This window comes from Amblyomma americanum, chromosome 3 (genome assembly GCF_052857255.1).
Source record: "Amblyomma americanum isolate KBUSLIRL-KWMA chromosome 3, ASM5285725v1, whole genome shotgun sequence".
Classification (NCBI taxonomy): Eukaryota; Metazoa; Arthropoda; class Arachnida; order Ixodida; family Ixodidae; genus Amblyomma; species Amblyomma americanum.
Window position 1 is genome coordinate 147,995,142 of NC_135499.1, and position 24,744 is coordinate 148,019,885.

Genomic DNA, 24,744 nt, shown 5'->3' on the forward strand with positions numbered 1-24,744 from the left:
GCAACATGCTGTTGCGTTCCACTCTTAAAGAGGAAGCTTAAGCATCCTCCGATTTTTTTATTCACTTTTAACACCTTTAAAAGAAGGTAGCTGTATGCAAATGAAAATTGGCTTTTGAGGAAAGGAAATGGCGCAGTAATTGTCTGGCACCTCTGTATAAGGGAAGAAAGGAAGGTGGGATTGAAAGAAGAAAGAAAGAGGTGTTGTAGTGGAGGGCTCCAGAGTAATTTGGAACACAGCGCATGAAGCCTTGGTGCTTTGCCTCCATCAAAATTATTAGCCAGGCGCTCTAACCACTGAGCGCTTGCGGCAGGGTTTTGATATTATACAGTGAAAGCTTGTTAATTCTAATTTTTGGATAATTCGAACTACACTACGTGGTCCGGCCAAGCTCCATAGAGATCTGTGTATAAAAAAGCCTGTTAATTTGAAAGCGAGTCGGTTCCGCTACGGATAATTCGAACTACGCGCCGCCGCGCCTGGGCGGCTTGGCACACAGCATGTGGCCAAAAAAAAGCACCTCTGCATAGTTAGAGGCTGCGCATGTCCTAAACGGGGACAGAAGATGGAACTAGATAAAACCGTGGAAGAGTGGATAAAGCCTAAATGGCGCTATCACCGGCGCGGCCGCAGGGGCGCCTGCCAACCCTCATTTCCACGCAGCCTTCGAAACTCGCAACTACTCGTTAATTCAAGCCCTGTTAATTCGGAAATATGGATAAGTACTGTCGGCGCGGTCCCAGCCAACGCCCATGAAAGGCTATGACTTCGGATGGGCGCTACAAGTTTTGTGCGAAAAACTTTTTTTTCTCTTTGCGAGTGTCTTCCATCCTTCCACCAACGGAAGCACGCGGTCAGCCACTGGCTGGAAGCGGCCAGCGTGGGCTGTCAGCGCGGACCAATCAGGGCGCGACCGCATCTGACTTCTGCCCGCAACATGGCCGTGCCTGCCAAAGCCATAGAGTTTCTTACTATTAACTAGAGGGAAAGCTGGCGGCGCTGCACCTGAGCCACCATGGGCGCTCAAAGCATCATGGGGCGATGAGCTACTTGGTGCGAGACAGTCCGTTTTTTTTTTTCATGAACAGAGAGTGGCGTTACTGAGTTGTCCCGTTCCGTCCACGGCTCAGACGACTTTGGCGCAAACGTAGTGCGCATAAGCCATAGTAGCGAAAACGCAACAGCACACGACGCAAATAAATTGTTTCTGTTTTTTTAAATGTCATTAAAAAACCTTTTACAAAGTGTTGAAGCGACAAAATTTTTTTTTCAAAAACATATTTCTTTTTAAAAAAGTGCCTGTTAAGCACGAAATGTTGGCTTTTGTTGTCTGCAATACTTGGCCAATAGGAGAGCTAGCCACCGCTTATTTTGGGCAAACTTTATATTTACATGCTTTTCTGCTCATTTGTTGCAAATTATGGACAGAATATTGAATGTTAGGACAATCTTGATTATCGAACAATGCTTGTTTTTTCATTATTTTTTGGGCAAAAGTTGTGGTTCTGCAGTCGGTAGCTTTCCGCCCCATAATGCTTAGAGCGCCCATTGTGGTTCAGGTGGTCTCGAAGAAGCTCCATGCAACTTCCATAGGCGGGCACCAGCTTTCCGTCTAGTTAATAGAAAGAGACTCTATGGCCAAAGCGGCCTCTCGCTTAGAGCACTGTACTCTCGCTTCACTACGAAACTCGTCGTTGCCGCCACACTGTGCGTCATGTCATGTTCACTGCAAACAAAAGTCACACGAAGCTTTCGCTTTGTCTGAAGATGCCCGCAGCACAAAATTTTAGCGATGAAATGCGCCAGATTTTCAGAATGCTTCTGGATTTTCAAAGCTGCTAGGTTTAGCCATTACGCGTCGGTTGACGTCAGGAAGCGTGGGAGGTTTAAACAGGTTAACTGTTTTGGTTCAGAAAGGGGTCACAAAGAGTAATTTGTCCTCTTTGTCGTCATTGAGTAAATAATAGCTTAATTGTAAATGCACAGCTGTTCTTTTCAGCATTTTACTAAGCATATGGAATCACGCCCTTTCTAAATCCTGGCGGCAGCGGTCTGGCGGCAGCCACCCGTTTTCCGCTGCTTGTGGTGCTGCACGGCGGCGGAGCGGCGGCGTTCCGCCGCGCCGCTCAAAATCTGCAGCGCAGGTTCGCTCCATGTGGGTCGCCGTTAAGGCGAACGTACTGAAAATGAGGCTTGCACAACCGGACAAGCGCTGGCACTCCGCAAAGTTCACTTCTCCCCCTTGCTAGAGCTAACGTCAAAAGGTAAACACACCGTGCTGTTATCACTGCGCAGCATCTTGGCGCACTGGGCGCACTGCCATAGAAATGCGTTGTGGACCGTGACGTTGCGAAACGGAGGGAAGCGTTAACGACTGACGCTTTTTTTTTTCTTCAAATTCTTAGGCAAAAATCAGCGGTGGGTGGGTTCATTATGCGAGTGGGTTCGTTACGCGAGTAAATACGGTACATATACCGTAATGCAAATTGTTCTTGTCAGTTTTTTCGAGGCCATTCGATAATTCGAACATCGGATAATTCAAACTTTTTTCCCGGTCCCGTGAAGTTCGAATTAACGAGCTTTTACTGTAGAGCTTTTTATGACCCTCGGGGAAAACCAGTTTTCTCGGCTGTGGGAAGTATGCGGGCTCTGTCCCGTACCATGAGCACAGCCCACTGCCCGATATGGCGGCGCCCATTGACCTCTTTTTGAAAAGGTCTATATTTGAGCATCCATTTCTGGTGGTGATGTGAGCCAAGCCAGGGGTTTAAAACGCACATAAAAATTGGGGGAGGGGAAGAGGCCCATGTCCGGCAGTTGTGGCCTATACGCAAGCCCCTTGTGTGCATAATTCTATGCATAGCGTCCCTAGTTTTTGACATTCAGCTGGCGACCCTAATGTTGCGAGACCGAATCCCGGCCGCGGATACCGCATTTCATTGGAGTGAGTGCGGTGGACCCTCCAGGCCACTGCACTGGGTTCCTACGACCCCAGGGGTGTAATCGGTTCTGCCATTGATATTTAGAACTGCATGCTGTAGCTGCTTAGTTTGCAAGGACAGAGAAAGCATGTACTTGCGTACAAAAGCGTTTCCTGAGCTTGGGGTGTATGAATATTCAAAGTTTCGAATAAGAATTGAATATTTTTAATATTAAGTTCATACTAGATTCAAGAAGCTGATATTCGAGAATGTCCGAATATTTGCCAGCGATTGAATACTGCGCCGACTTTCATGAATTTGACCATGGGAAAACCAGAATATCTGTTCAGATTATCTGAAGATCGAGCTTAAATCACCAGGAAAACAGTACAAAGGCATCCCCTTCACTTCCTTCTCTGTTGTTTATCGCGTGAATGGATCTCATTCGGACAGTGCTAGGCTTGGACCTCATGCGAAATTCTGCAAGTGGGCTTTCTCACATGACACCTGATGCGAACAAGGTGGCTGACCACCCGCTTCGAACCACCGCAAGAAAGTGCACTGTTTTCATTTTATTCTATCATAATATGTTATGTACATGCTGCTCACACCCATGGTATTTATCCTGTTGCTTTCACAGCTCTCGTAGCTTGAGCTCCACCAACTTGTTTTGGTCAACTATGGTATGTGGGAAAGCCCACGTGCGCAAGTTTGCATGGAGCTCCCGAAGGGGCGAATTAAGGCGTCGCATCAGGTCAAGCGACTGTGTATAAATCCTGCCTGTTTCATGTGGTGCTTTGTAACCTGTGCACCTCGTACGTGTGCATAATGGCAGGTGCGATGACGGTTCAAGGGCTCCTGTCGGCAGACCAGGAAATAGCCTTGCCGCGTAGTTTTGGTTTCTGAGCTTCACCGCTAGCCCGCGGCTACAGCAGCTGTTGGCCCGCTGCTTGCCCAGCTGCTTGCCGCTTCGTACACCAGCAGGCGCATCTCTGGTCATCTTTTCTTTTTTTTAGGAGTAGTCTTGCTGTTCTGATGCCAATGTGCATTTCCCTTGCCTGCTTACGTGTTGCTCTTCCAGCACGTTGAAACTGTGCGCTTGTCACACAGGCTTTTCGGTGTTAGTGCGATGGAGCCTTCTCATAAGGCTTCTCCGCATTTTAGCATTTTCATAATTTTTTTTTCTGGGGCCTAGGATATTTCGTAAATCAACCTGTATGTAATCCAGGCATTTCTTCCGAGCTCTTGAAATCCGAATTCAGAGGGTTTTGCTAGCCCTCATTGCATTTTTAGCTACTATTCACATCAATTAATGGATTCCATTTTGTTACTTATTTTGCGTGACAAGATAACAGGTTACATACTGTTTTCTGCATACATTTCTGTGCACATCATGTTATTTTACATGGTGTTGAGATTGTCAAGTTTTGTTTATTTCATCTACAAAAACCATGTACTATTTAAAAAAATTAAGGGCAAGTAGTTGTGCCTGTTTATCTTTTTCTGATTTCTTTTTCATACTGTACTGAACAGATATTAGATTCCTATTCGAAAATTTCAATATTCGCACACCCTTAGTCACGACACAATGCTCTGCGGTTTCAACAGTGTGAGCATCTTGCTTCCCCGCAGTGCCATACATTTACATTAAGTGCTTGTTTTTTGGGTGACACAAATTTGGTGTGTGCACAGGGCACATCATATCAGTGATAGAAGATGCACATGAAGGTTTCAGGTAGCCATGAGAACCATGTGAAAACCACTGTCCATGCAAGTTAAATATAATGCAACTATACACGATGTAGCCTGTAGCTGCTCCCGCTCAGCGAAATGCAGCTGTGCTCGGCTGCCCAAGCCAGCATGGTACTATGGTAGATGGCTAGATGGCACTACTTCACCGTTATCAGGGATAGAAAATGCACATGAAGGTTTCAGGTAGCCACGAGAACCATGTGAAATCAATGTTCTTCTCAATGCAACCGCTGATCATGCAAGTTAAATATAATGTGACTATACACGATGTAGCCAGCACCCATGAGAGAAAGTTCGATATGTGGCATTATATACTGTAGCTGTCATTAAAGATTAATGCTGTAAGAAGTGGGCTTGACTGAACCTCTACAGTATCTCTGTGGGAGTAGCAAGGCGGCTCTGTGGTGTTGGTTGGCTTCCTAATTAAAGGTGCACTAAAGAGGAATCTGAACTCGTCTTTTTACCGCGGGAACTCTATCTACACGTTCTGGGCATTCTTAGAAACTTCGAATTGTTGTCCTGTGTGGCCGATTGCCCTAATTAAATCAGATTAAACGTCCCCGCTCCCGTCTTTATTTTTTAACTCAACGCAGTAGGTAGGAGGAGTCAACCAACGCGTCAGCCAGTCCCGTGGCGGTATGCCGCTCTACCATCGGCGGAGTGACACGTGCATCAAAGAGTCCATGTGTATTTTTATTTCTATGGGCCTGATTTGCGACTATATTGTCTGTGACTGAAACTGGTTATTCACAGAAACCTAAAAAACAAAATAAACGCGAAAGCGAAGCCGCCATTGGACTGGCTGAAAGGCACTCCGCACGTTGGTTGACTCCGCCTACCTGCCGCGTTGAGTTCAAAAAAAGGTGGGAGCTGGGACATTTAATCCGATTTAATTAGGGAAATCGGCCGCACAGGAGAATAATTCAAAGTTTCTAAGAATGCCCGGAACGTGTAGATATTGTTCCCGGGGTAAAAAGACGAGTTCAGATTCCTCTTGAGTGCACCTTTAAGTTCAGTACAAATTTTTTGTGCATGTAAGTGGGCCTATGCATTTCAGTATACATTTTTTCTTCCTCATGAATTTGCTATGCACTGTTCATTTGTTACATTATGATGGTTCAGGAAATGTTCTGAGTGCAAGAAATAAGTCACTAAAATGAATCTTTTGGTTTTGGAGCCACATCTACTGTCATGTCACCTTCCTTGCAGTTTGAGCTGCAAGCAAGAGGTCATGTGTGAGGAAAAAATTTCATGGTTGTGCGTGCATTAATTACTCACCTCAGATTGATGCGCATTTTTATGATGATTGTGGTCTCATTGCTGTAGGCATATGTGTGCTGCAAATGCGGAAGCATGCTGTCACCTGTCATCGACAAAGCGGAGAGTGACATGGTTCGCAAATGGACATGTCGGACGTGCCAGACTGGTGACCACATCGATATCATCAGCATCCCCTATGTGTTCAGGTATCTTGTAGCAGAATTGGCAGCCATGAACATCGGCATCAAGCTCCAAATCAAGTGATATGTTATGTGCCACTATATGTGTCGCTGTACATAATGTAAAAACTGAAGATGCTTGGCATTATATAATAAATGATGTTATATACATCTTTGCTGTTCTGAAATTTTTACTGTGTGGCACATGTGTACTCCTTGTTGAGTGAGAGAAAAGTGCGCGCTGACAATTTCTGCTAAGGGTAAGGATGGCAAGTTTGTTTCCTTCACTCCTAAACGGCTAACGGATATGTGGTAAAAGTCTACTGTGCAGGAAGACATACTGTCTTTCATTTGGGAATATACTGCGCCCTTTGCGCTCCTGCCCAATTATGAGACCCATCTCTCAACTAGTGTTGATAAGGTAAGCCACTCTCCAGACTTCAGTTGTGGAGAGAACTGTGCCCTGCTTTGTGTTTCTGTTTTGTACCTTAGAGGTTGAAGATGTGCGTAACATGCCTTATTTTCCCATTTTGCCTGGACTGTCCACAGCCACTGGTTACACAGCGAGTCAATCAAGTGCTAGCATACATGGAATGGCTGCGTGTGACTGGCATAGGTAACTTTTCAACTTTCCCCACTGTGCCCTGCTCCTGTAGTTATTTGGTTCTCTGCCGTAATGCTGGCCAAAGGTTTCATCAGGTTATAGCTTGTGTTATCTAGTGTGCCTCAGGAACTTCCGTCCTTCTGTACATATATCCAGTCTTTGCCAAAAGCAACCAGGCAACATGGTTTGCTTCTTGGCTATATTGTGGAGCCTTTATGGCACCCCTAAAAGCAAAAAGGTCTTTAAAGGTGCAGGCAAGGATTCTGCTTGCCTTACACAGGTTTATAAGGTACAGTTAAGAGATTCCATAAGTGCTCCACTGCACGGCTAAGAAACGAACCTCGTTGCCTGTTTACTGCACTAAGCATCTGCATCTGAATCTGGTAAGGGGTGCAGATGCCCACAACGTGGGTACCTATGGTGGTCGAATATGGAATGTGGGAAGGAATGCTGAAGAAAGCACTTTGAGGCCATCTGAAAAAACTTGCGAGGATCGGCACCTTGAGAACAGTCTTTTTGGTCCAAAAGTTTGAAGGCAGTTGAAGACAAATTGTGTAGGTTATCAAAAGTCCCCGAAAGGAGTGCCACAGCATGTGCGACAAAGAAAGTAGCGTAGCCTCTAATTTTCTTTGCACCGCGCATACTGTATCACATCTCCAGTGTATGGATTTGCAAACGTTTTTTGAGCAACATGACCTTCCATGCAGTACTTGCAAAGGTCAAGAAGCTCAACTGCACGCTGCACGTGTCAACCCATGCATAGACTGAACAATGCAAAAAATGCAGCGACCATTTCTGATAAGAAAGGCTCTTGGCATAATGTATCTATATATGTGTCGCCAATTGTTTTGCTGCTGCTTGGGTTTCTGCCACATATGCTTGCTCGTGTTTGCTCTCTGTGCTGTCATAAAAACCAACAATGTATTGTCTCGTTTCTTTTGCTGCGTCCACTATTTGTCAAACCACCGAGTTTTCTATACCTTTGAGAGTAAGGCTACATGAAACAGCAGCATTTTATTAGATGCAACACCACTAAGAATCATTTCTGTGCGAAATTTTCTTAAGTAGGGAGTGGTTTAGCTGGATGAAGCCTTTCTACCTGTCCGCAAAGGTGATGCAGCTGCTGGTATTATACGACACTGAGGACACGAGCTGTTCCACAGGTCGTAAATGCACGCGGTTTAGGTGGTTGAGGTTCAGTTGAACCTGCCGAACGTCGCCGTGACATCCTGACTGTCCAGACCATCCACACCGTGTCCAGACAATCGCCGTAGTCGCCATCGCCATCGCGATCATATTGAAAATGGCGGCTGCAGCGTTTCGGCAGCAACTTGCGAGCTTAGCGGTTGCCGGCGGTTCGCCAAAAGACCAAGCTGAAAGGTGAGGTTATCTTCGTATTTCTTCTCTATTCATGATCAAATTAGCTTCGTATTGAGCGTATGCAAACATCATGCTAGCATGAGGAAGCGTGAAGACCCCGCTGTTGACGCTGCTTCTGCATAGGTGCCTCTTGGAAAGACGAAAGAGACGAATTTCTTTTTCTGCCTCAACACGGGAAGTACTGTTGAATGTGGTGGCCTACTTTGGGACCTAAAGGGGTTCTGAGCAGTTCACACAGCGCTGTTTCGTGACAGTATCTTAACTAACGCAGTATCGTCGCTGGAAGTTTTGTCTTTGACATCTCATCCAGTTCTATGAATAAATGTGTGAAGTCGCCGCCTACATCATACCCAACTCGGCGCTCCTGCAAGCAGGTTGGATAAAAATGACCTTCTTTCTGGCAAAACAAAGTGCGAGCGGTGATGAGTGCGCAAACTAAGTACGCACGCGCGTCGATGCACTCTCTTCGATGATTCAATTCAAATTAGTCTGAACACTTGAAGAAGCAGACCAGTTTTTCTAACAAGCGTAGGTTCTATGAGAAAACAAGAGTTCGATGAAACAGTTTGAATAAGTGCGACACTTTTACTTTGGCACAATGGTTCACGTGGAATCTTAACAGTAGTGCATATCAAGCAAGCCTCGTCGGTCTAGTGAGCGGCGCGAGCCAAGCAGAGTTAACCACCTAACGGACATTTTTTAAAATGGAATGTGCTCCTAAATGGGCTTTTTACTTAAAAATGCAGAAAACACCATAGAGAATATTATCCTTTGATACAACAAGTTTTATTTGTTATATGCTTATATGTTCTTTGAAGAGGAGGCTATTACAAAGGAAGAACAGAACAGAAAGGAAGGGCCCAAATCAAAAACTTCAGCTTCAAAAGCACTGAACTGTCTAGTGGCTCTGGCAGAAAGGCTACATCAGGTGTGAGCCCGGGTGTTCCTTTCAAGGCAAAACTGGGAGGCACTGGAGGACGACTCAAGTCAGTTTGGCACTAAGGCTACCGGTGATGAGGACCTCTCTGTCATAATCTTTGACTTCTGATGCGCTGTCAAGGAGGTCACCACTGTTGCCTTCACTTCAAAAACATAACACAGCAGCATAGCCATCATTACTATAACCTGCTGCGGTGGCTCAGTTGGTATGGCGCTCGGCTGCTGACCCGTAAGACGCGGGTTCGATCCCGGCCGCGGCGGTCGAATTTCGGTGGAGGCAAAATTCTAGAGACCCGTGTACTGTGCGATGTCAGTGCACGTTAAAGAGCCTCAGGTTGTGGAAATTTCCGGAGCCCTCCACTACAGCGTCTCTCATAGCCTGTGTTGCTTTGGGACGTTAAACCCCCATGAAACCTCAAACCAAACCATTACTATCACTGAACTCTGAGGCGTCAGAACTGGCCGCATGGCCACCACTCGTGTTATCCACGTTATCCACCATGTTCTTGCCTGCAGTGTAAAGTTTCCAATTTCAGCCAGATATATACTGGCAGTGTTTCAGAACCCATACTGCCATTTTGTTGTCAGCATGAAACTGCATTAGACGTGTCCTACTCTCTGTCAACTGGACACAAGAGTGCCACAAAACGCTTGACGAGCTGGACTGATCATAAGCCAAAAGTTATTGTTGGCTTGTGACGAAGCTGGTTTGTCAGTGTCCAATTAGGGCGCTAAGTTCTCTGTCCAGCTTGAAATGTTGTTGACCCCGTATAAAGGGGGTAGATGTTTTGCTTCCCTTCACTCTATGCCCTGATGGACGGCTAGATTGGTTGGTGTGTGTGCCAGTGGCAAACTTTTAATTGAGATTTCAGTATTCATTTGAAATGATTCATAATGTCTGCCTCCCTCTCGTAGTATCAAGTCATTTCGTGGTAGGTGGGAGGCTTGGCTGAGCTAAGTTAAAAAATAAGTAGAATCTCACTAGGAGATTGCTTTTGTGACTGCTATATTTGAACTCTTCCTCTTGGTACTTGTAATGTCAGAAGAGCTGATAGTAAAATGCACTTTGCGCATTCTTTTGCAGGTATAGAGCAGTACTAGAGAGCATTTTGAAGAGCACTGATCAGGAGCTCATTGAAGGACTGAAGGTTTTTGTCGAAGCTAGTAAGTTCGAATATGTTCTGTCATTTATTTCCTGTGTGGATTGCCGCATACACCTTTATGCAAGGCTTCATGTAATCTTAACAGATCTAATGTGTGTGTGCTGCCTCAGAATGGACGGTAGTTTGCAGAAATTTTGGTCTTGTTTTAATGCTACATGCACTGTGACGTAACCCTGATAGCAGCTGCGAGCATCTTTTACAACAAAAGCTGTTATAGGGAGCCCCCAGGAAAAGTCTTGCATTGCCCCTTATTTGCTTTGCACACTCCTCCCCCACCCCCAAAAACTCACTTTTCAAAGGCTATATAAAAATAACGAGCTTGTAGCCGAGCCATTATGAGCACCTCGACACAGATGGTAGGCAATGTAGCAGAGGGAATTTGTGTGCATTGCTGGAATCTGGATATTCCTGTTCGGCCCTTCGTACTTCCTGCTGCTATTTTTGCCCATCTGTTCACCTTGTAGTTCATATCTAAATACTCCCCTTACTACTGCAAGGAAAAGTTGGGTATGCACCTGTTATGAGATGCATTGCCAATGCCCATCAGGTGTTAGTAATAAAGTGGCCTCACTTATTACCATTCCAATTATTAGCTGTAAATTAAAGCTCAATCTAATTGAATATGTATATAACACAGCTTCTTAAGCTGGGGGAATTCTCATTTGCAGCTTTACAGAAGCAGTGGCAAGCTTTTATAATGGTGTGCAAGTGATGGAAGCTTGTAATTGGCATGAATTTCAGCAATGCTAATATACCTGTGCTGTGATGACAACAGCTGCATTTGAGTTCAGTATTAGTCATATACATGGTGCACATAGTAAGTACCTTAAATTTTGTCATATTTAAGAAAGACTCATGTAACTTGAATGTCCATTTAACAAGAACAAAAATGCCAACGCTGCTCTCATTTCCAGCTTTACAGAAGCAGTGGCAAGCTTTTATAACGGTGTGCAAGTGATGGAAGCTTGTAATTGGCATGAATTTCAGCAATGCTAATATACCTGTGCTGTCAGCAGTGTGCTGGTGGGGATTTTTAACTTGCTTGGTGTAGTACCAGTGAAGTGAGGTTGTATGATATAAAATTGCTCGGTTATTGATTAATTAGCTGGTCTGAACTTCCTATGCATGCATTCAGTTGATGCATTAGTCTTGCTGGCTGCAAAAATTTCCACCAGTTTTTTGTAGCCGTTCTTTTTTGTTCATGAGGATATATGAAATGAAGCATCAAAGAGTGTTGTGAGCTGCTGTTTATTGTTTTCCCGGCATTTCATTGGCAGTTGTTAACGAGAATGTGAGCCTTGTGATCTCTCGTCAACTGCTGACTGACGTTGGCAACCACCTGACTTCACTGCCGGATGATGTCTCGAAATCAGTTTCTCATTTCACATTGGACAAGGTGCAGCCTCGAGTCGTCTCTTTTGAGGAACAGGCAAGTTGCAGTCATGCTTCTTTCATGTAGAATCCCCCCCCCCTTCTTCTCCTCTTAAGTTAAGACATACCAGGTAGCATCATTTTTTAATAATGCTTATTATGTGCTCACCACTGAGTTCCTATTTGTGGAAGCAGTTGGGCTAGTCAAATATCTTTTTTTATGTCTAGAATGGCGTGCAGTATTTTTATTTTCAGAGCATCAGCATTGTTCCTTCTGATTTTTGACAACAGCTACGTTTGAGTTCAGTATTAGTCATATACATGGTGCACATAGTAAGTACTTTAAATTTTGTCATATTTAAGAAAGACTCATGTAACTTGAATGTCCATTTAACAAGAACAAAAATGCTAACGCTGCTCTTAAGTGATAATTCAGTTGTTGACTGACATGCCTTATGTCTTCAGCCATTTTAAGAGAAGCAAGTTTTCTTGAGAAACTGTTAATTCTGACCCAGTGCTTAACTTTGTGATACACCTCGGCCAATTTCTCATTCCAGAGAAGAAGGCTAAGGTCTTTATTTGGCTTGTTGGAAACCTTGAGATTCTTGCTCAGCCAAGGATGTTCGCTCGGGTTACCCGACCTTCATTAAAGCTTGTACTATTAGCCATTTCTAAAATTTTTCTTCCTTTGTCACTAGGTAATATGAACTAACTCTTTAGGCCCTGTACACCACCATTGTTTTTCACATTTTCTGCAGGAAACAATTTTTCTTTACCTTGAGATTGGCACATGATGGCCTGAGATGCTTGTGCCCCACTAAACCCAACTCAACACAACAAATAGAAATACAAGCCTGCACAAACTTTTGTGTCTAATAACTTATTACATCGAAATGCTAGCCGAAAAAGCATGTTAGTACATGGCAGCCACTGAAATGCCTGTGTTGGTGGTGTTCGTTGGTGGGGGGTGGGGTGGGGGACCTGAATAGCTCTGTACTTGAGTGTGTAAACACAGTTTACTAAGAAGCTGGGACCAGATTACAATATTGTGGGGAAAGTGAAGCACCATTGGCAATGCACATTGGCTTAGACTTTTGAACTTATTTTTTGTGACTTTGGAGGCTCACAGTCACATAAATGCTCAGTACATCCTCCCAGTGGGTGTTCAGTGTTTTCAGCTGAAGTCTTGATGGGCTTCCACTTTCCTTTGCCCCTGCAGGTGGCAACTATCAGGCAGCACTTAGCCGAAATCTATGTGAAGGATCAAAGCTGGAGAGAAGCGGCCAGTGTGCTTGTCGGAATTCCACTTGAAACTGGACAGAAGTAAGCGCACATCATTTCAGGGAAAGGTTTTCGTGTTCTTTTCTAAACAAGGTTGCCATTTTGAGGTTCATTTTATGCTTGTCTGTGTCGCTTGCTCCTTCAGGATACTGCATGCAGAAGTTTTGTTTACAGTGCAAAAATCAGTGATGCTAATCGATGATGCATAATTTTGCTTGGTGTAATACCTACAGACTCCTTAAACTTTCATAGCGGTATTTTTGGGGAATTATTGTTTATTTTAGTAGTAGCATTACTGCTAATTGTGCAGGGAATGCTTTTTTTATTTAGTAAAGGGTTTCTGTCCTTCACAATAATTAAAATCATGTCTAAACTGCATATTAATCTTTCTAAACAGTATTTTTAATGTTTTTACCAGACTAGGTGCCTATTACTACATGAACAGACTGTGGGCATTCATGTTCCATGCTCGGTGAATGAGAGGGCATATTTGATGTCCACCTATGTCAGAGAAACACTATGATGCTCCTGCAGGCAGTACTCTGTTGACTACAAGCTTGAAACATATCTCAAAATCGCTCGCCTGTACCTGGAAGATGAGGACCCTGTTCAGGCTGAGGCATACATCAACAGAGCCTCATTGCTGCAGGCAGAGACCAAGAATGAGCAGTTGCAGATCTACTACAAGGTGAGGTCCTGTAAACAGGGATAATGTTTCTGCGACAGCCTTGCTGTACCTAGAACAAATTTCATGTGAATGGTAGCCAAGTACTTGCTTGTGCATTGCAGAAACGCTCATCCATTTGCAAGTTTTTCGTTTGCTGTAAGCTTGTGTTGATATAGGTTAAATGTGGGGTGTGGTAATAAAAGAATTTATTACGCAAGTCTAGCTCTTTTGCCTGGATTGGAGGGTAAGAGAAAATAGTAGTGATTGAAGGGAGAAGTGTTCCATTTTGGGTGCTTCACTACATAGAGTCTGTGAAGCAGTAACCAAGCTGGGATCTCTTGTTAAATTTGTTTGTGTGGTACAAGCATCAGTGTAATGAACATTGTATACTTCTTGTAATTGGAAATGTTTTAATCTATCGGAGCAATGACAAGTGTTGTACTGATTGAGGTTTTGTGTTGTTTTTGAACAGGTTGTGCTACAGTGCTGTTTGTATTTAAATGGCATGCCTTTGTTTAGTTGCATTTGGTTTTTGCCCGTATTTTATTATAAATTGAGCTATTTTTGTGAGGCCAAATGGGAATGTCCTTTGTGGCAGTAATGCATACTAAACATGATCATATTTTCTTGGCAGGTGTGCTATGCAAGAGTCTTGGACTACAGGCGTAAATTTATCGAGGCGGCCCAGCGCTACAATGAGCTCTCTTACAAGCCAATAATTCATGAAGACGAGCGAATGACTGCCCTCAGGAATGCCCTGATTTGCACCATCTTGGCCTCTGCTGGTCTGTTGTTTTTTCTGTTTTGCTGCTGCTTTTTGTCGCACAGGTTCTACTTGCTGATTGCTGCACTCAAATATGTTTACTGCATGTTTTCACTTCATGGCACTGTTAAGCAAAGTGGGTCACTACTGCCTAGCTTTTGTAACTTCCTCAGCATGGGGGGGGGGGGGGGGGGGGAACAGTTCTCCACAAAACGAATCATCTCTAAAATGAAGCCACCAACCTTTATGTTGTTCATCTTAGACGTTTTGTGTGTCTAGTTTTATGCATGGTAACAACAGCTGGGATGAAATGTCTTGGAAGTGCCTAACCAAATATAGTTGATCCAGAAGGCATCACAGGGTTGTGCTTTGATATGGGTTGTAGTATACATTTCTTTCCAGAACTGTTTGTCAGTTTCTGTGCAGTCATCTGGGCTGCAATATTTATTGCTTGACAAACCTCATTCTTAGCAAACACAGTAGAATACAAGTGACATCTAATCTACAAAGCAAACTGAGTGGAATAAGCCCACAAGAATGCACCAGACTATTTTAGTAAAGGTAAGAGTCTAGTGAGAGCCATCACTGTGGTTCAATGGTTTTGCATTCAGTCGCTGATCCCGAGGTCGTGGGTTTGACTTTGGCTGTGGCAGCTGTATTTTGATGGAGGCGCAGTACAAAAAACGTCCATATGCTTTGTGATGTCAGCGCAAGTTAAAGGACCAGAGGCAGTCTAAATCAGTCTGCAGCCCTCCATTATGGCGTCCCTCATACTCGTGGGTTGCTTTGGGATGTTAAACCTGATAATTTATAATTTTTCATTGATTTAGACGGAATTCCTGATTCAAGTTCAGCCGTACTGAACTGTGGTGTGTGTTGTTTTCTTCTGTTCTGTATTTCCTCCCCTGCGTCCTCACTAATGATATGACTGTGTGCTTTAAACTAAATATATGCCTGCTGATTGAATTATTGTTAGTGCTTGTGGTATTTGTAATCCTTGAAAGCTATAGCATACAATTTCCTGAATGCACTCTTAGGTCAGCAGCGGTCACGGATGCTCGCCACCTTGTTCAAAGATGAAAGGTGCCAGCAGCTTCCTGCCTACAACATCCTGGAAAAGATGTAAGGTTTCGTTTTAGTAGGATGCACTTTTTATCCTTATTTTTTGGTCTTTTATCTGTATTTGACAGCGTAGCTTCGTGAACAAAACTTGCATCATCTTAGTCTCTAGTCGATCATCCTGCAACACATTTTTCTGTGGCAGATTATTTACCAAATCTTGTATGCGAACTATGTGACGCATGGTAAAAACCACTAGGTTGCTACATGGTGGCATGGCTTCAGGGTTCTGCAGCATTGCAAAATATTTCATTTCAGTAAGTGGTATTGCTAGTTGGGAGAAACAGTCCAGTGTTGCACCTGAGTGGTGTTCCAGCTTTTATTTTTGCCCGAACTCGATTGCTTTGATTCTAAGAAGTTCTTCGGAGCCTGAGGTTTGCTACCTTCACCCATAATTGCCATTGCTTTGATCACCATGATTGGGGAGGCAAGGTAGATACAGTTGAACCTCTATGTAACGAACCTCTATGTAACGAATTCCTGGATTTTACGAAATTTTTCAATTCCCCAGCACATCCCCCATTGAAGCCCATGTATAGGCGACCTCCATGTAACGAACTCGTTGCGGCAGTCGACCTTGATGTAACGAATCCGTGGCTCTGATCATCGAGCTGTATCTTGTAATGTTTTGCCCGAAATTTGACCGGGCAGTGCGCAACTTTAATGAATATTGTTTAAGTAAGTTTTTATATTAAAAGGTAAAGTAGACCGCGAGCAGAACGCTTGCAATCGCAGCAAACAAGCAGACCTCGGTGATGATGATGATGTTGAGCGCCGCTATCGCCGCTCCGTGGCAAGCGTAGCAACTTTTAAGCTTTCATTTTGTAGCTTGACACTAGGTGGCACTACTATGACAAATTTTTCGTGGTGTTGCGGCGCAGTTATGGTAAGCCTTCTTCGTCAGCGTGTTGACGTGTGTGTGTTGGTGTGTGTTTACGGTGTCGGTTCGTTACGATGAGTTCTGCTGTGAGGAAACGCAAAGTTTTGTTGCTTGAAGATAAGCTCTCGATTTTGAATGCGGTTACCGCCGGCGAAAAAAAGAAGGATGTCGCTGCCCGCTTCAATATACCAGCCAGCTCCCTGTCAACCATTCTTGCTGCAGAACAAAGCATCCGCAGTGCGATGGAGTCGGGCACAAGCGCCCAGAAGAAAAGACTGAAGACGTCGACGTATGCTGATGTGGACAACGCCGTGTTTGCATGGTTTTTGGACAGACGAGCACAAAACGTGCCCATAAGTGGCGCGATTTTGCAGCAGAAAGCCATAGATTTTGCTTGTATCCTGGGCCACGACGACTTCAAAGCGAGTAACAGCTGGCTACAAGGATTTAAAAGCCGGCACGGTGTCGTCGGAAAAGTGGTATCTGGCGAGTCTGCCTCCGCAGACAGCGATGCTGCTGCCTCGTGGGTGGCCAAGAAGCTTCCCGGCATTTTCAGCCACTATGAAGCTGCCGACATTTATAATGCTGATGAGACGGCCCTGTTTTTTAAATGTTACCGAGCCGCACGTTCTCACTGAAAGGAGAAGACTGCCGCGGTGGAAAGCAAATTAAACTCCGCGTGACGGTTTTGCTTTGCGCCAACACTGATGCCAGCGACAAGCGAATCCTGTTTGTTATTTTCCGCAATGCCCGATCCGGATGTTTTAAAGGAACAGGGCGGATGCCAGTAAAATATGTGGCAAACTCCAAAGCTTGGATGTCGCGGGCAATTTTTTACGACTGGCTGAAGGAGCTCAACCAAGATGTCAAGCGACAAGTTCGCAGCATTTGTTTGCTGCTTGACAACTGCTCCGCGCACCATGTGGAAGGCCTACAGCTTTCTAAGGTCGAGCTGCAGCATTTGCCACCTAACTGCACTTCTCTGGTACAGCCCTTAGACAAATGGGTTATTAACAGCTTTAAATGCTGTTACCGCCGTCGATTGATACAAAAGATGCTCCTGGACATCCGCCTTGAACGGCCAACAAAAGTGGATATCTACCAAGCAATCGGAATGCTTGCTGCGTCGTGGCAAGAGGTCGAATCACAAGTGATCGCCAATTGCTTCGCCAAGGCTCAGGTAAATAAGGCCATTCAAGCTACAGTCACTGAAGACGAACTTTCAAGCCCACCCGAGGTCGCAGAAGCGTGGGATGAACTACGCATGAACGGTGGGGTGCCCGACGGTGTCGAGCTGTGCAACTTTTTGTTCGTGGACAACGGCGCCGTGGCTATGGAAGAGATGACTGATGCGGCACTTGTGGAAACCGTTAAGGATAGCCTTGAAGGTGGCGGTTCGTCAGAGCCTGATACGTTTTGTGCTGTGCCCACCGCGAGGGAACTGATGGACGTGGTGGACGCTCTGCGCCATTTCGTCGGCTCGCAGGACGATGAAGCAGCCCTGGATGCCTTAGTTTCCTTGAAGCGCCGAGTAGTGGCTTCAATTGGGCAAAAACAGCAAGCGAAAATTACGCAGTTTTTCTCTATTAAATAAATTCTTTGAATGGCGAGTTCACTTGAATTGATATCTGTCGAATTTTTATTTAGTTTTGGCATGATCCTTACCAGTCTTAACCCAAAACTGCATCTAACGAAAACCTGGATATAACGAAAAATTGCGAACTTTTTTCAATTTCGTTATATCCAGGTTTGACTGTAGTTTCTTGACACTCACAAAGTGAACAAAGGAGGGGAAAGCCTTGGGGTGCCTCAGATTGCTTTGGTCAGTGAGAGTTGTGCCTGAAAATGACTAAAACATTGAGGGTAGTAATGACGGATTCCGTATGTTGTGGTGCGGCCTTTTTCAGAAACGCCCAGGCCACTGAGTTTACTAATGGGCCGCGTAGTGGGGCTCTTGTAGCGATTAAAGTGACGTATTACCCACAAGATTGCAACAGAATGCATCAGGGCTTGGAGAGATATGGGAGAGGCCTTTGTCCTGCATGATGACGAGCCAAGTGAGGGTGGTAATTCCTCTTGCAGTTGAGAGGTGCCATTGCAGAATGAGCCTAAGCACATGGACGGGAAGCGCAAACCTAGTGACCTGTACAATATTTATAAAGCCTGTACACAATCTTAACGTGGTGCCCTCTGTATAATGATAAGTCAGTTTTGCTACTGTGCCTTGAGTTCGCAGATACTGTACTTTGGGCAGTGTGCTTTATTAATATTATAAGGGATGCGATCACAAGAGTGATCGATTGTATGCTGGATACAAAATACCATATTTGCTTACGTCAAATGGCTTTGCCGCTGTTCATCTTTGCATGCAAGGCCTTTTGCCGTGCTGGTAATTAGGGTAGTATTTTCTGTTGCATTAACTTTTTTTGCTCTGTGATATAGAAAGAAGTGTTCACCAGTAATGAAAGCAGTGCATCAATTTAGTTTGTGTTTAGCTCCTGCTTTGAGCTATGATTCTATCTTAGACACTGGTGTTCCGAAATGTACTGGCAGGTCATTGGCAATCTTTTTCAGTTCCTTTTTTTTGTGCTGTAGGTACCTTGACCGCATCATTAGGAAAAGTGAGTTGGATGACTTCTCAGCTCTGTTGCAATCACACCAAAAGGCAACTATCGCAGATGGTGAGTGGCAGTTCTTGGGAAGAATTGCTTCAGTGTGGCTGGAACTGCTTTTGTTGCAGACAGGAGCTGCTCAGTACAGTGAATACTGCTGCATCCTGCCGTTGCAAATCATTGCATGGCACTGTTCCTTTCACCCAGAAAAAATGTCTTGCTGGCCATGAGTTGTTGAAGGTGGCACTTAGATTTAAAATAGTTTCCACACAGAGAGTTATGACATGGAATGCCTAATTACATACACGTGTTGCTGTTTGTTCTCAATTGTATCCATGCTGTGGGTAACACCTTGAGTTCATGAATCCTGCTGCATCTTGCTAAAGCTTCAAAAGACAAGGTTTAGTGTTTGCAGGAAGCCACAATACTAGAGTAAAATTTTATATTTTATTCTGTTATATTTGTCTCTGAGCACAGAAAGAAATGTTTCTTTGAATGCTAAAGGGGTACCATATTTACGCGCATAATTTACGCGCATAATTTGCGCACCCTTAACTTATCACCCGGGTTTACAAAAAAAATTTTTTACTCGCATATTTTACGCACCGCGCTGCGCTAGACCACCATCATGCACGTGGGCTCTACCCTATGGCTCTACCCAGTAGCATTCAGCTATTCCTCATGCTTGTTTGGAAGGCTTTTTGGATCTTTTGTGCACTGGGCATTCATGGTGGTGTCAGGGGCCGCTGTTACAATCGCGGTGGCACCAGCGGCATCGCCACTCGGAGCGGCCAGCAGCGCTTCCAGGGAGGGTCGGCAGCTGATAGAAGAGCCAACACCGCTGTTTGTTTGGCTGATGTATGTGACTCGACTGCCGGCTACGCTTTTCTTGGTGGCTCTGACGGCTTGTGTTTGGTTGTTCGATCATGTCTTGCGATGGAATATCACAACTATACGGCAAGTTTCAAACTGCCTGTCAGAGCCTTATCACGGCGCGGAGCGGCAGAGCCAGTGAGAATAATCGCCTGCCACAAGTTTGCCCATAGGCGACAATCGTTGTGTCGGAAAACTTGTGCGCACGTGGCTATTCTCGCTGGCTTCTCAGCTCCGCACCGTGATAAGGCGCCGACAAGCAGTTTGGTCTACGCTCGTGCGGTACTGTTAAAGAATTGTGTGGTGTGATAATTGATTTAATGATTCGCGGTTGCTTTCCCGGACGAAGTTGCGAAAGCAAACTTACAGAATCCAATTGGCTGGGTCGCAAGCGATGACGCTGTTTTAGCGTCTTATTCAGCTTTGTGCGTGTACCTTCATGCCATCCCGCAAGGGGGGGGGGGGGTGCGTGGCCTTTCATTTAGAGTGAACTGTTTTTCGGGGTCCGGCCAGCGTAGGGTGCGGGTCCGGGTGCTGACGTATATGCAGCAACATACAATATACCTATATTGCGCGTTATGACCTTTGTGGAGTTTTGTAAGTCGCGCTCGCGAAATCCCCACGTAATTTGCGCACCCCCTTCTTAGAGCCCTAATTTCTGAATAAAAAGTGCGCAAATTATGTGCGTAAATACGGTATATAGAAGGTGTGCATCACTATGACCCATTAATCTGACATGGTAGAACCTTGTTGATTCATTCACAGTTCATCCGATTTTTCGAAAATCATGAGCTTTAAAATTGGCTCATAGCATACACTGTTTTTCTTCTGGTTAATATGTTCTCGAATTGTACAATTATCTGGCAGGTACGTTCATAATTCCGTCAAGTTCTGACCGTATGATACATTCAGTGACCAGCCATAACATGTGAGCATGTCGAAGTTGGGTTTGCACGATGTTAACAGAGCCCGACGATAGTCAGCCATAAGGGCAGCTTGTTTGCTGTACATCTTCGCACTAGAATGAAGCATCCAAAAACAGTGACAATGACAATGGAGGGGTGCTGGCTGCTTACACCCTTGCTGTCACCAGACGATACGTCGTGAAGTTTTTTTCATGCTCAGGGCAATGAAAATGCGGATCGAAGCTTAAAAACATCAGAAAAGCAGTTGAGATCTTGCACCAGCAAGCACTGACACCGGCCTTTATGGAAAGTGAAAAGTGTCAAAAATGCTGTGTACAGTTGAACCTGGATATATCGAACTCTGAGGGAAGCGTGAAATATCGATATATAAAAACTGGCTGTAGGTAAGCTTGTCTGTAACCTAGAAGCAAGAATATGTTGCACCCACGCTAGTGACGCGATTCTTTCTGTGAAGTGCCACCCGTTTGGTGCGCTGGCAGCAAACCGGTCACTGCACATTACTATGCCTAACCTGCTTAGCATCGAAGATTCAGTGGACAGCTCTTTGGAACTAAGCACTGTCTATTATAAGATGTCTAATCCTGCTACCAGTACACTATAAATAGAATATTCGCTCATTAAAATTACGGTAAGGTACAGTTAGTTCCCAAGTTCCCACAGCGTCTTCAGCAGCGAAGCATACCAGGCAAGGATCACTGCTAGACTTTTGTGATAGAGCTTTTTGCTGGACTAGTTGGTCTATTCTAACATAAGTGAAGCAGCGTGAATGAAGGTGCCCAAATGTGAAACGAAGACATTGACTGCTTGTGATTACCTCTGCCACTGCCTTCCTATATATTGTGCACGTTTCGCTCAATAAAAATCAGTTGTCAGTTCAGCGCTCTTTCCCGTCATCATCATCATCAGCCTGACCGCCCACTGCAGGGCAAAGGCCTCTCCCATGTCTCTCCAATTAACCTTGTCCTTTGCCAGCTGCACCCACCGTATGCCTGCAAACTTCCTAATTTCATCTGCCCACCTGTAGGGCAGCTGTAGTGCAGCAGTATGGTGGCCCCCATATGCAGATCATAGAGGATTTGACCGTAGTTTAAATGAACTGATGACTATTTATTCTTGAAAGGATGGAGAGGGTAACTTTATGGCGTCAGGATTGTTAACCTAAGTGGTCAAGCTTGTCGAGCCCCAGCATTTCAGCATATATTAAATTTTTTAAATCATTTGTGCATATACATGCAGTGACTTTTTTTTCTGTAAAACGATGATTAGCTGCGGCTGGTTCATGGCCACACTTATTGCGACTTGATGCGTGAAAATTATTTACATTGTTCGACATTTTGGCGGCCATTGATGCCGACAGCATGCAGTTGGCTGTAATTTGGTGGCGACGCCAAGGCTAGCAGACAACTAGGCCTGCACTCTACGTTTTGGAAGCAGCCAGTGCCAAGCTGCACTTGAACTGATGCTGCATGCTCGCAGCACCGCCGCGGAACTTGACGGAACTAGTGCAGCCAGTGTAGCCAAATCGGAAGAGACCTGGAGTGAAACATGAGTGCAAGAGACTGAAGGCTACCCTCAAGCACACACCACTTTCATCTCATCACATAATTTCACAGTGCTAGCGCTGCTAGCAGTTGCCCAAGGCCACACAGCCGACGACTCTCTATGCGCGAAAAGTGATCGAAGTTCGTCGTTAGAAGAAGCAGTACATGCAGGTCGCGGCATGCAGTTTGATATATTGAATGGCCGGCGAAATTAAGAGTTCAGTGTACTGCACAACTTTCCTATACTTTTAAACAGGATTTTCAAGGGGATAATCTGTGTGTACGATGTAGTCAATAATTCGAAATACCCGGGTTCGATATATCTGGGCTTGACTTTACTGCTGTCAGATTTTTAAAAATCGTGGTGGTTTCGAATGGACCGTTTTCCTGGATAATGCTCTTTTTGCTCGTCACTTCTTAGGAAATGTATCAATGAGCTTCTTTTGTAGAGCACATTAAAGAATGTGGGGCTTGTTACTCGTCGCTTTGTAAGCATCTGCTCGTCATTTCTGTGCCAGACACTGCTATGCCTTTTGTTTATGAACATTGTTTGCCTGCAGCCCACTCTGTCTACTTTGCTTTGTCTGATATGCTAAACAGCTTTTCTTCTTTTGCTTTGTCCTGTTGTTTGCAGGAAGTACAATCTTGGACAGAGCTGTTGTAGAGCACAATTTACTGTCAGCCAGCAAACTTTACAACAACATCACTTTTGAGGAACTTGGTGCTCTGCTGGAAATACCCTCATCTAAGGTAGGATTCATTTTGTTTGTTGTTTGGTCATAGGTTGCAGAATGTTCGACTTGTGTAGACCTGTGTAATTGTGTTGCAGATGTTTTCATTTTCTCATATGCTTTTGCTTTTTCAGGCAGAGAAGATAGCATCACAAATGATCACTGAGAACCGAATGAATGGCTACATTGACCAGATTGATTCAATCGTTAATTTTGAAAGTAAGTTTTGAAAGCGAGGATACTGAGTGGAATACTTATAAAACTGAATTTCTTGCATTTGCATAATTTTTTTTCTGCAGCAGAGCACTGGGGATGAGTAAGGTGATACCTTAGCATGATTAAAAATAATCTGACAAACTGCATTGCTTAACTGTGCACGCTTTTCATGATAGTTTTATGACATGCAGGCTGGCACATTTTCTTGCTACATTTTTACTTCTGTGCATAAAAACTGAATAGAATATGTTCAAAAGAGGTGGAGTCATGTAGTGAATATCTAAGCTCAGTTAGTACCGGCACACGTAAGCGGGATCGTTGCAATGTCTTGCCAGCAGACATCTCTTCTTATAGAGCTGACACAGCTGTTGCCTGTTTTCTTTCATCAGGTCGTGAAATTTTGCCATCGTGGAATCAACAGATACAGGGCCTCTGCTTCCAAGTGAACAACATCATTGAGAAGATTAGTTCCATTGCACCAAACTGGATGAACCAGGCATTGGAAGAACAGATGGCATCTTAGATTGCAGAGATGATTGTGAATGCTGGCACCTTCTAGGCAAGAGGGCTCCTAACAGCATTGTTTTGGTCAAGTTAAGCAGACACTGTGCTGTGAAGTGCGCTGGTTGCACATTTGTGGAAAAAATAAAGCGAGTTGTGTTCTTGATAGTGGATTGTCTCCTACTCTGTTTCGTTGCTTCCTCTCAAGCTTTTTGTTGCAGCTACATTTCAACGCTTGTGCTGTTTGCTGGTGACTTTCATGTTCGTGCAGTGAGCTTGACGCTCATGTGACAGACTGATGCCCAGAAAATGTGCTTTATGCAACTGCAGGTAACGGTTCTTAATTTGTCACAACAGCATGGTGGTAGAATTGGCGATTGTAGGCATGTCAAATTGTACCATATGGGAATTAGGTGCTCCATAGGTGACTTCTCATACTAATGTGTTAAGACACATTGCTGCATTGAAGGCACAGTTTATGTTTAACGGCAGATTACTTTTCTCAGAGTTGCGTTTAATGCCCGTGTGCTGTGCGATGTCAGTGCACGTTAAAGATCCCCAGGTGGTCGAAATTATTCCGGAGCCCTCCACTATGGTACCTAATTCTTACTTTCTTCTTTCACTCCCTCTTTTATCCCTTCCCTTACGGCGCGGTTCAGGTGTCCAACGATATATGAGACAGATACTGCGCCATTTCTTTTCCCCCAAAAACCAATTATTATTATTAATTGCTCTCCTGGCAGTCCAAAATATGGTGTAAACTATTTGTTGTATATGCTACACTCGGTTGATTAGCTGAATTCGTAAAATACTAGGCGGTTTCAGTTCTCGGGCACTGCGTTTCCTTATGAAAATATGCCCAAGAATTGGCAGGGATTTCTGCATTTCCAGTTCAAACTGACACGCTCTTTCTAAAACACTGAGTTGTACTGGAACCGAGCCAGCAGCTGGTGCAGGTGGCAATGGTCTCTTGCAGATGTGTCGAGGCGTGGGCGCAGTGCTCGAAAGTGCAGCTGTTGGCGGTGCACCTGCTCGTGTATGCCGCGGCTGGAACGCGCTGCACAG

The 24,744-nt window shown here is 44.6% G+C and overlaps 2 protein-coding genes across 2 annotated transcripts in view; both read left to right on the forward strand.

Annotated features, from left to right (window-relative positions):
* Positions 1–6,283, forward strand: part of Polr1B (RNA polymerase I subunit Rpl135) — a 65,795-nt gene extending 59,512 nt beyond the window's left edge. The window contains exon 26 of the mRNA XM_077658255.1: positions 6,000–6,283. Coding sequence (XP_077514381.1) covers positions 6,000–6,197 — 198 coding nt within the window. The 3' untranslated portion in view covers positions 6,198–6,283. The remainder of the gene's footprint in view (positions 1–5,999) is intronic.
* A 1,667-nt stretch (positions 6,284–7,950) lies between these two features.
* CSN4 (COP9 signalosome subunit 4) lies at positions 7,951–23,847 on the forward strand. The gene is made up of 11 exons (XM_077658256.1): positions 7,951–8,096; positions 10,120–10,199; positions 11,476–11,627; positions 12,789–12,892; positions 13,385–13,538; positions 14,152–14,302; positions 15,318–15,402; positions 18,875–18,960; positions 22,866–22,981; positions 23,097–23,181; positions 23,568–23,847. Exons 1-11 carry the CDS (start codon positions 8,020–8,022, stop codon positions 23,699–23,701), a joined length of 1,224 nt encoding a protein of 407 aa, XP_077514382.1. The 5' UTR covers positions 7,951–8,019; the 3' UTR covers positions 23,702–23,847.
* Positions 23,848–24,744: the final 897 nt, after the last annotated feature.